General features: G+C 37.3%; 1 protein-coding gene across 6 annotated transcripts in view; it reads left to right on the plus strand.

Annotated features, from left to right (window-relative positions):
* Window positions 1-12,117, plus strand: part of LOC123875953 (high affinity cAMP-specific and IBMX-insensitive 3',5'-cyclic phosphodiesterase 8) — a 174,003-nt gene that overhangs the window by 67,903 nt on the left and 93,983 nt on the right. For 2 of the 6 annotated variants that reach the window (XM_045922069.1, XM_045922070.1), the window contains exon 3: window positions 874-909. The exons of 3 other annotated variants lie outside the window; for them this stretch is intronic. In XM_045922069.1, the coding sequence (XP_045778025.1) occupies window positions 874-909 (36 nt within the window). Of the gene's footprint in view, window positions 1-873; window positions 910-3,308; window positions 3,387-12,117 lie in introns of those variants that run through there. One more of the 6 variants, XM_045922077.1, reaches the window with a different exon arrangement.

Raw genomic sequence — 12,117 nt, forward strand, 5'->3', positions numbered from 1 at the left:
GCCCGCAGCTTCGCCCGCGTGGATTGGTCAGATCCCCTGCAGCATCAGGATTGAGGAGTTGGACTCCAAATTTTTTATGAAACAATGTCGCAAAGTTCCTCTATCGATTAAAAAAGAAATGACGCAAATCGGTTCAGAAATCTCGGAGATTTCGGTGTACATAGGTAGAAAAACACAACTCCCTTTTTGAAAGTCGGTTAAAAAAGTAGCCTATGTTACTCCCTGGTCAATTTTCTACTTGTCTGTGAAAATCCCGTCAAAATCGGTTCAGCCGTTCCCAAGATTAGCCTTTTCAAACAGACAGACAGACAGACAGACAGACAAAAATTTTAAAAACGTGTGATTCAGTTATAGTATCGTTCAAATAACCATATGACCTTAATATGCGGTAGTTATTTCGAAATTACAGACAGACACTCCAATTTTATTCATTAGTATAGATATAAAAGGAGAAACTAACTGACACGACGTGTGGTACAACGAACTGCTGATAAAATAAAAAGTAGGTATACCTACTTAGGTAAAGTACGAAGATCGTGACAAGATAGTTTGTGCTGTATCTACTGCACTACAAAATCTACCAGAGAAGTTTCGTTTCGTCATTATTTTACAAGAATAATCAAAAAAATAAAGCGTGCAAGAAAACTTATCTTATTCAGTTAATGTTAAAACAACTAATAAACCCCCATTCGTTTTTAAGTGGATATTATAATATTATTCACACTTTTACTTCGGCTCATTATTAGTCTTCTAAGTATAATAATTTATTATACAAAGTCCACTGGAAAAAAAGAATATCCTTTATTTCAAAACTTTTACATTTTTTTTCACTTTTTTGTTAGTTTTTCTCACATTTATTTTATTTTTTCGCAGGTACGTTCTCTATATGTGGAGGGCAAAAAAGTGTTTGTAAGTAGTCGCTTCTTAACATTTTCTCTTTAACTTAAGCTAGAGTTTAACTATGAGTAATTAATAGATATGAACTAATTTCACGAATGGCATGAGACATGAGTAATTTCTCGTCTGCTATTTGCATGGGTGTTCTAATTAATTAAAAAAGACGCGGGGCGAGGGATGTATGCTCACAGACCACAGTGTGTTTCTAATAAAATGTTAGTCTGGTTTATTAGCCGTATCTATTATAATAAACCGGGCTAACTATATAATTTTTCAAGTTATTTAAGTATATATTTTACAATGTTTTTCTCCACCCAAAAACTGTGATATTTTTGTACTGGGTTGGTTTACAGAAAAAGCTTCAAGGCTGAGTTCCTTTGACTTTAGTTTCAGTTACAAAAAGACGATATAACAATGTCTCGTTTTAATAATAATATTATAAGCACTAAAACAGACACACAGTCTAATTACCTAAGTACTATAATGTTATTAGTATGGATGTGGGAACAACTTGCCTATAACCTGTTACCTGACCTTTCAGTAAGTTTTGTTATGATATTTATATTACGAGTATGATGACCTTTTCACGTTATGATAAACTGTAATAAATACGTCTACTCGTTACTGATCGAATACATGAAACCTGTACCCAGTACATTGTCTGTCTGTCTGTACACTGTCAGTTTTGGTATGACCTATTAAGACCAATGAATGATAAATAATTTTCCTATTCATTATTGTGATATTTATCTGAGATTTTTTAACAATGTAAAATCATAGCAAATAGTATATTGATGATGCAGCTTAGGTGGAGCACACCTGTGTAGACGATGTCTATTCAGTCTTCTTCTAGTTCACTTACAACGAACATTTTACAGTTGTGAATTAAGTTATTAGAAAATGCAAACTGTACCGATTAGTATTTGAATAGAGTAATTAGTTGACAGAGACAGAGCACTCCATAAAAATATGCACACAGGACACAAGGAGAGTCTAACTACAGGCAAATTGACACCGCTAGGTCACAGTTTTACATAAAACTGTAGTTAGGCTAATGATAAGTTATAGTGAACAGTCGTGGTGCCTCTCGACCGTGTGAAAGACTGAGTTGAGTCTACTAACCATCATTACTTATAGCTAGGTTTTAAGCTAATCCTGGATTACAGAGCCTGAGCACAATCACTGTGACACGCCCCTATCATGCTTTTTATCGACAAAGCGTTGCAAAAGAGAGTTTGTCGCACTTGTTATTCTAGGGCTGCATGCATGGCCGTAGCCAGGGGCAGAGAAATCCCAGACAAAGTAAAATTATTTTTAAAAACAAACTCGCTTTTGATTTCACCATTTTTTTTATGTTAAAATCAAAAAAAAAAAACACGCTCGCCTCACTCGCGCTTATGTTTTATCATTAGATGATGCCTGCTACTTTTTGCGCGTAGATTTAAGTTTCAAAAAGCCCAGGGAAATCTTTAATTATTCCGGAATTAAAGTTAGCATATGTCCGTTTCCGGGATATTAGGCTTCTCTTCTTTCTATAGTACAATCTTTTATATAGTACAAATTTCAGTTAAGAGAATGGGCCATGAAAGGACCATACTCCAGCTTCATAATATTAGTAGAATACTTTACTTTTCTCATTTAAAATGTGCTTTAAAACGGAATTTGTTAGCCTAGCTCGTTTATGTTTCTCTTAAATTTTTTCTACACTAAAACAAAACTTTTACCTACTAACGGGGTAGGCCGTCAACTTAGGCAATTTTTTCCTCATGAATGAATGAACTTTTATTGTACACCACAAAATTAATACAGAAAAACACAAACAAAGCAAAACAAAAATATAAGCAGGTATAATTTGGCGGCCTTATTACCTCACTAGCTGATACCCGCGACTTCGTTCGCGTGGATGTAGGTTTTTTAAAATTCCCGTGGGAATTTTTTGATTTTCCGGGATAAAAAGTAGCCTATGTGCTAACCCATGGTATAATCTATCTCCATTCTAAATTTCAGCCCAATCTGTCCAGTAGTTTTTGCGTGAAGGAGTAACAAACATACACACACACACACACACACACACATACAAACTTTCTCCTTTATAATATTAGTGTGAAGTGTGATGGCGGCTCAAGTTCGGTTATAATTTAAAAATTTGGTGCTGTTGGCCCTCCGCGCACCTGAAATCAATTTCTAGCTACGGCCTTGGCTGCATGTGCAAGCAGACTGAAGTTAAATCAAACGTGCAAACTGCATTTAGCATCTACATAGAGATTCAATTAGCGATTCACTCTCAAGACTTTCTCTAGAGCACTCAATGAAAATATTGCAATGCGCTAATCCGTATCACGTTATCAAGCTTACGTCAGATAGCGGTGATAAGACTGGGTTGAATCTTCGCTGTTTTGTAGTGCTCCGAGACGCGTTGTCGCGAAAGGTGAAATGGTTCAGTGCTGTGAAAATTTCCATCATGTACCGACCTAGTGAAATGTGGAAGGGTGAGTTGGTTTTGTATTGAAAATTGCTATGAATAGTAGCGTTGTGTTTTACAAGTGTAAATTAAAAATTGATAACACCTCTGACAAGTGAAGGTTACCGTAACTAGAAAATAGCTGATAATTACTTTCAAACGGCTGAACCGATTTTCTTGGATTATAGCTGAGAACACTCTCGATCAAGCCACCTTTCAAACAAAAAAAACTAAATTAAAATCGGTTCATTAGTTTAGGAGCTACGATGCCACAGACAGATAAACAGATACACACGACAAACTTATAACACCCCTCTTTTTGGGTCGGGGGTTAAAAACTAAATGAAGCGACTAGCTTCGCTAATGATAACAATGCCGTTGTTTATGACGTCCACCCTAGCGCCGTGGTAAGCACTGTCGTCTTATTAGTGTCCCGCGTTCGATTCCCGGTAAGGGGTTTGGAATTTTATAATTTCTAATTTTCTGGTCTAATCTGGTGGGAGATTTCAGCCGTGGCTAGTTACCACCCTACCAGCAAAGCCGTGCCGCCAAGCGATTTAGCGTTCCGGTACGTTCCCGTTTAGAAACCAAAGGAATATGGGTTAAATAAAAACTGCCATACCCCTTCCAGGTTAGCCCACTTCCATCTTAGACTGCATCATCACTTACCACCAGGTGAGTTTGCAGTCAAAGGCTAACTTGTATCTGAATTTAAAAAAGAACTTAGCGGCTCCCTGCGAATCGAGTCACAGGGTACAATATAATAACCACATATTACCTGGCATTAATTTCATTATTTCTGGTTAGAAATTCATACATTTCTCAGTGTTACCTTTGCGCTTTGTGTTTGTGTCGGGCTATAATCGTTATTCTCTCCCTGGTTTAACATACGACTGAAAGAGTTTCACGGGGCCAGGTGTGTCCAGTTACGGTCCACTTATGTTCACAATATTTACTATATCGCTGATTTATGTGCCCCTATCTGCGAGATTGCCTCGTAAATCTGTCTAGCGGAATATACGCACGTGAATAAAACCGCGTAGCCTCTGCTTGTGACCTTTACCTAGTAATTTTCTTTTTGGGTTCCGTATCTCCAGAGAAAAAAATTGGTTGTCTGTAAAGTCGGTTTACTGACGATAGTTGAACGTGACAACAAAGGCCGATTGTGCTTCTTTGTCGCTCGTTCCGCGCTCTCGCTTGCACTTCAAGCCTTACATGGAACGACTCATGCGGCGTTACCTCAGAGCGAGGTAACGCCGCATGAGTCATGTTTTTTCGTGCGTGCAGCCGGCTCTATCGAATTATAAGACGTTGTCACGTCTAAAAGGGACCAGACACACAACGAAGGTTGACTTCTTATAGGATCGCTTGTTTGTCTGTCCGTGTGTCTGTCGTGTCTGTAAAGGGAATTAACAGCTATATACTGTTGACCTAGAATCATGAAACTAAGCAGGACGGTAGATAGGTCTTTTAGCACAAGTAGGTAAATAAAAAAATCCGAATACCATGATTTTGTGGTATCACAAGAAAAAGTGTTACATTTCTTGTACGATGGTATTTTTTTCCATTTACTAGCTGACCCGCCCAAGCTTTCCTTGAGTGGAAACGTGGATTTTCGAATCAAGCGTACCTATGTGACGTCAGTTACGCCGGGACAGAGCGTCAGACTACTATCAATGCATAAATACGTGGAGAGAAGTTAGTATATCGTTCTCTCTGTTAGTAATCCCATACAAATGATAGAGCAAAATATCTTAGTGGGCGCTAACCATTTTGAGTTACAAGCCAATCACAAACGAAACTATTTTTAACCCCCGACCCAAAAAGAGGGGTGTTATAAGTTTGACGTGTGTATCTGTGTATCTGTCTGTGGCATCGTAGCTCCTAAACTAATGAACCGATTTTAATTTAGTTTTTTTTTTGTTTGAAAGGTGGCTTGATCAAGAGTGTTCTTAGCTATAATCCAAGAAAATCGGTTCAGCCGTTTGAAAGTTATCAGCTCTTTTCTAGTTCTTACTGTAACCTTCACTTGTCGGGGGTGTTATAAATTTTTAATTTACACTTGTTTCTAAGTGAATTTCGAATGTTTTTTGAAAGCATTTTCAAATTGAATTTCGAATTTGTTTTGATAACATGTTTGTGATTGGTTGGTGACTCAAAATGGTGCTCACTGAGATTTTAGACTCTATCGTTTGTATGGAATTACAGAGAGAGGCTATACTAATTTCTTTCCCTGACTAGAGTATGGATACCTACAGAGCAATCAACCTATAGGTAGATACGTAAATACTAAAAGTTATCTTAATCTGCATAATCTATTGCGCAGCGTTTAGGTATATCTGAAAATGAAAACGGAGATATTTTTACTTTTAATTTATCACGAGCAAATGTATGGAATTCCTTTGTATGAAAACAAAGCTACCAACACAAAAGGAGTTCCATATGAAGGTACATACTTATATGGAGCAAAGATCATGCCATCCACCCTGCAGTTTATATTCTAGCCTTTATGCTCTTGATAATAGAAACTACACAAGAAATGTTTACGTTTTTAATATCGCAATGTTTTCGCAGTAAAAAATTCCACGTGAGGCATCAATTTCTATTTTGATCGTACATTGTTTATGTTTTTGGTATGTAGATTAATTTTATGTACGATCCATAAAATATAATAGTCTAATTTTATATGCGGGCGAATTTGCGGCGACACCGTGCGCATAGGCACGGCGACTTCCATATTATAAATTACTTGTTGCCGGGCGACTTATCGACCGTGCGTATGGATCTAACTTACCTACCATGTAATATGTTTCGAAACACTCGTTTTATAGGTAGGTATATAAATACGAATACTTTCTCAAACAGCGATCGTCTTAAGCAAATCCGTATCAAAGGCCATTAGCCGGTATTCGTGATAGACAGGCCTCGAGGTATATGTGGGTGATTTAGAGTCCAGCTTTACGGCCTTGTCGACACTTACGACAGCGGCTAATCACACCTTACATAGTGACAGCGGTGAATTATTGTGCGCGTGTGTATGAGACTAGTGATTTTACACGGGTTAGTATACAAAATTATATAAGTGTTACGTTATATCGATATGTAAGTAGCGTAGAAAAATGTATTGACAGAGGAATGAAAATAAAATAGGCGCTTAGATCAGGCACGCCTGGACGGACTGATAGCTTTTGCGGTATCTGCTACTCCAACTCCGTAGCTGGCTCATTTTTTGCGCACTTCTTGCGGAAATGCAGCCACAGCCAGCATATTTGCATTATTTGTATAGGTATTAGATCCATCCATCTATATCTTATGTTTCATTGTAACTTCTCTACATAGTATCAAAAAAGAATTTCAAAAGAAAAATAAAACCGACTTCAAAAACCACAAACACTAAAAAGAAAAAAATAATTTTTGTTTAGCTACACGTGTAATGTACCTAGGTATGAAGTCGAGCTAGCATATTAAAACAAAATTAAAAATCCAAGAGTGAAGCTCGCCCGACTTCATACCTAGGTACATTACACGTGTAGCTAAACAAAAATTATTTTTTACTTTTTAGTGTTTGTGGTTTTTGAAGTCGGTTTTATTTTTCTTTTGATAATTTTTTATTTCACAACTTTTAGTGGCCCACTGTAATATGGTATGCCCAGTTAAACCCTTACTGTTTACTAAGCTATTAGAAAGAAAGAAAGAAAGAAAGAAAATGTATTTATTTGTTGTTGGTGTCATTACACTGATCGCAAGCAATTTGCTCTTATCCATTGAGGAGTTCTGTTCTCCATCTCCGAAGATATTCATCAGATCTTCACCAAAATATGGGACCACCTGCACAGTATACCCTTTCAAACAAAAAAAAATTCTAAATCGGTCCAGGGGTCTTTGAGTAATCGGGGAACATACATAAAAAAAAATATCCCGACGAATTGAGAACCTCCTCCTTTTTTGGAAGTCGGTAAAATAGCTTTCCGCCGGCTGTCCCTCTGTACGCTTAGATCTTTTGAACTACGCAATGGATTTTAATGCCGTTTTCATCAATACATAGAGTGATTCAAAAGAAAGGTTTATACGGTATAGTTTAATATTGTTTGGTGTTAATTTGTTGAAATATGATAGGTATTTGTCCAAGATGTTAGAAGAAATCAAGCCGCGACGCGATGGAGAACTTTCCCGAAAATGCTGCCTTATTCTTTTGAAATATAATAAGTAAACCTATAACAAAGTAACCATACTCACACCTACTGAAATCGCTGCTCAAACAACATTAGTATCTACATTGCACCCGTGCAAAGCCGGGGCGAGCCACTAATTCGCGATAAAAAATATATATGAAAAATGCATTAATCAAATAATTTACAGTCCATACAAACAAACAATCTTAAGAATAAAATTATACATACGTCGTCGCCAGTTACAAAGTTGGCAATGGCCCGAGATATGGACACGACATGTTCATTAAATTGATACACGATCGCGCTGCCCTAAATACTAAATACTAATAACATTGATTCATTGATTAGGTACAAGCATTTGTTCAGCTCCGTTGGGTCATTTTGTCATATTGCCCAAATTGGTTTTGTGTGGATGAATGCGCTTTTTTAATTAAAATTTAAGGATTGACTATGGTGCTACGACTTTACGACTAGGGTCGCTATTCAGTATTCGCTAATTTTATTATAGACAGTATTAGGTATGTATCTATTTTAGTGTTAAAACTATCGTGAGTGATACCTACTCATTATAAAATACTAGAGGATGCCCGCGACTACGTCCGCGTGGATAGGTATAGGATTTTAAAGGTCCCGTGGAAACTGTTTGATTTTCCGGGATAAAAAGATGTCTATGTCAATTGCAGGGACGCAAGATATCTCGGTTCCAAACATGCAAATCGGTTAAGCAGATGGGTATTTAGGAATCCCGTGGGAACACTACGTCCGAGTGGATTTAGGATTTTAAAGATCCCGTGGGAACTTTGAGGTTTGATTTTCCGGGATAAAAAGTAGCCTATGTCCGTCTCCGGGATATAAGTTAACTCTGTACCTTTCGTCAGAATCGATTGAACTGTTGGGCCGTTAAAAGGTAGCAGAGAGATAGACAGACACACTTTCGCATTTATAATATTATAGTATGGATCGATGAAACTATGTGATTATTATAGTAGAAGTAAGCCCGACTATAGTTAGCGACAGGTCGACATGGTAATCGGGGTATGAGAGTATCGGAAATAGTTTCAAACCATTTCGAACCCATCCGGGGTCCTTTTTCAAAGGACCTCTACTCCCGACATTACCCGAATCAGACTCGAAGAGTCGGGATTACTTCGACTAATCACATAAGTGCAGTAACCAGTTATTAGTTATTTTTTCTAATTTTACTTTATTTTTTCCATATTTATTACGACTTTTTATGTATTTATTTCCCAGTCATCTTAACTGTTTTTTTTTTTTAATGTGATCAAGGCATAATATGCTTTGACTTTTTATTTAGAATCGAACCTGTAAGGTTACTTACGTTACCTACTCAAAAATTATACAAATAAAAACACTGCATTTTATTACATTCAATACTCTAAAAGACTCTAGTAGTTGTATTGGTAAGTTAAAAATATCTTCAACGAAGGAAACACAAGTTTTTGCCTACACATCCTTTTAAAGTCGTATCCAGTGCTCGTTTAAAACGTGTAGCCTTTTAGTTTTGCTTTTAATTAGCATGTAATTGATGCTAATTAATTTGTACCACATGGTTTGCATACGCAATCCTAAACCATATTTGCCTGTATTTGCGTCACTGTCCATCAGTCTGTTAATTAATTCGCCGTCTCAACCAGTAGAATTTCATACTACACAGTCCAGACTCCAGTGGATAGCTTTTTTTTTTATAATAAAATAGCGAGAAAACGAGCAGCCGGGTCACCTGATGTTAAGTGATTACCGCCGCCCATGAACATTTGCAGCACCAGAGGTCCCACCGATGCGTTGCCGGCCTTTCAGGAATCCGAGAATTCTCGATCTGAAATAATCGTAGTAGGTACCTACTGTTTGTATGAAGGATTGTGGACTAGATCTGACTTTCATAATTTCCAAAGCCGATATTAGGTACTCGTATCTCTAATTCGGAGAATTGAACACTTGAAGAACAAATTAACGAACAAAAACACTCAACCCAAACTTTTTTATTTTTATTTGTTACGGAACCGCCCACAGAATTACACACTTTTAAAATACATAATATTATGTTATATTAATATTGTATTTAGCATTAGGCAATAGGGTCAGTAGGGTGCTCCACTTGAAACTTTTTAATTAGTGTAGATCTTTACCATCATCGAAATGGAGATTGCGGCGATCATAGTCCGAAAAACTAGGCTATTTAAAACCTATTTAGTCTACCTAAAACACAGATAGGTATCCAATATTGTAATCCATCTATTTTTAACCCCCGACCCAAAAAGAAGGGTGTTATAAGTTTGACGTGTGTATCTGTGTATCTGTCTGTGGCATCGTAGCTCCTAAGCTAATGAACCGATTTTAATGTAGGTTTTTTTGTTATTTCTAGCTCTTTTCTAGTTACTGTAACCTTCACTTGTCGCGGGTGTTATGAGTTTTTAATTTACACTTGTTGATTTGATCGTTACCCGTCAAATGGTCTTCTCCAATCAATAACAAATCAATCAAGATGTCCATTTCAAATATATTGTAAACAAGTCGTCATAGGCAAATAGAGTATCATTACCCTGCAGGCCATTCCAGATCGTGACAACAGTTGTCCAGCTAAAGTGATATTGATGGTGTTCGTAACGAGGACGACCTTCGCGATATCTTCGCCATTTATCTTCCATAATGGTACTGCTCGCAATTTGACAACTCACTATAAGTCATTTTAAATGTATTTTATGCTAAATTCTGAAAGGTCTATTGTGATTACTTGATCTGCATCCATCCGTGAAGGGGAATGCCAGTAGGGTGCTTTTTCTAGGGTTCCGTACCTCAAAAGGAAAAAGGAACCCTTATAGGATCACTTTGTTGTCTATCCGTCTGTCCGACCGTTCGTCCGCCCGTCCGTCCTTCCGTCGTGTCTGGCAAAAAATCATATTTCCCGTTGACCTAGAATTATGAAATTTGGCAGGTAGGTAGGTCTCATAGCATAAGTAAAGGAATAAATCCGAAAACCGTGAATTTGTGGTTACATCATTAAAAAAAAAATTTATAAATTAAATTTAACTAGAATTCATTTCAAGAGCATAAAAATTAACAGTTTGAGTCTATAAGTATTCATTTTGTTTTGTTTGTAAGCAGAGATCTGATAGAATTAATTCATTGAGGCTAGACGAAAAACGATACATAGGACAAGACCATTGAAGAGTTCGATACGTTTGCTGACATAGAAAAATAAACTGTCAGGCTCATGAATTAAGGCGGATTGTGGGATAGCACTAGTGGAAATGATCCCGCAACACACGAATCTCGTTTCAGAGTTTCAGTTTTCTCGGTTATTGCCCTAGCGAGGTCGACGTACAAGTGCCCTCTCGAGGATAAACTCGTGAGTCATGACGCATCTTGCGAATGCTTCAGATCCCGTTGAACACATTTCTCTGGTTTTCTTTAGACATGTTTCGTTGTAATGGAATTAATCGTGATTTCTGTTTCTATTACAAAGTCGCGTTAACAGGGCATTGATTATTGATCGAGTAGTTTTACGTAAAGGAATGAGTTTTAGTCGGTACTTACTAACCGCTGGAAATATTGGAGTCTGAAAATCACTTCAAAAGATATAATATTTTTATGCCCACCTGCGGACATACCAAAGATGACCACGAAGGATTTTAACACAAAAGCATTAGCGTTAGCACTAATTATGGCTTGTTGGACAGAAAATTACAAATAGGTAAGTATAACCATACTGACTTCGTCTGCGTTGGTGTTAGCTGGCGGGCGTGCTCTGCCTTTTTGGAGTGTTTTTTTTTTTGTTAAAACTGACTGGAAAGCGCTCTAAGGGGGTGCCGTGCGTATGTCGGCGAGCGCCAGCACAGACGGGGTCCACACTCCACACTTGTAGAGTTTAACTAACTTGTTACAAATAACTACATACTTGACATTGGCTAATCTTTGTAAAGCCAGACGAGAGGAAAAAAAACCATACTTAACCGTCATCGTGAAGAAATCTGTGTTCTCCATAGTATGCTTACTTGTTTGAAGTCTACCAATCCCAGCCCAGCCCAGCGTTGCCCAGCATGGTCGACTGTGGCCTAAAACCTATCTCATTGAGACCCTCGCTCAGTATTAGACCGGCTATGAGAATTAAGATGATGATAACAGCCATTTTCTAGACAATGCTAATATGCGTAAAGTATTTTGTTGTAACAATTTATCACTTTGTAGAATACCACTTTGTAGACCACTTAGTTATTCCATCCGCGCATAAACGACATAGTTGCTGTTTACCTATTAACTTTTATAAGCTAGCTTAAGACATTTTACTTCGTTTTTTATCGCGTCGTGGTTTTTATGTTAAAAAACGTTGCGCCCTAGGTTTTAAAAGTTGCATAATGAAAAAAAGCTTTGATTAAGGATAAAAAGATTTAAAAAATATTTTCACCGCTTTGGGCACTATTTGCAAGTTGCCGAACATATTTATAGTTTGCGACAGGTTGACATGGCAATCAGTATACTAATCCACACGTTCTTAAGTATGTACTTAAGTTTATAGGTCCACGCACAAATAAAATGGTAAATTGTCATGAAAAAAAATTTGACGTTACA

The sequence above is a fragment of the Maniola jurtina genome, chromosome 20 (assembly GCF_905333055.1).
Source record: "Maniola jurtina chromosome 20, ilManJurt1.1, whole genome shotgun sequence".
NCBI lineage: Eukaryota > Metazoa > Arthropoda > Insecta > Lepidoptera > Nymphalidae > Maniola > Maniola jurtina.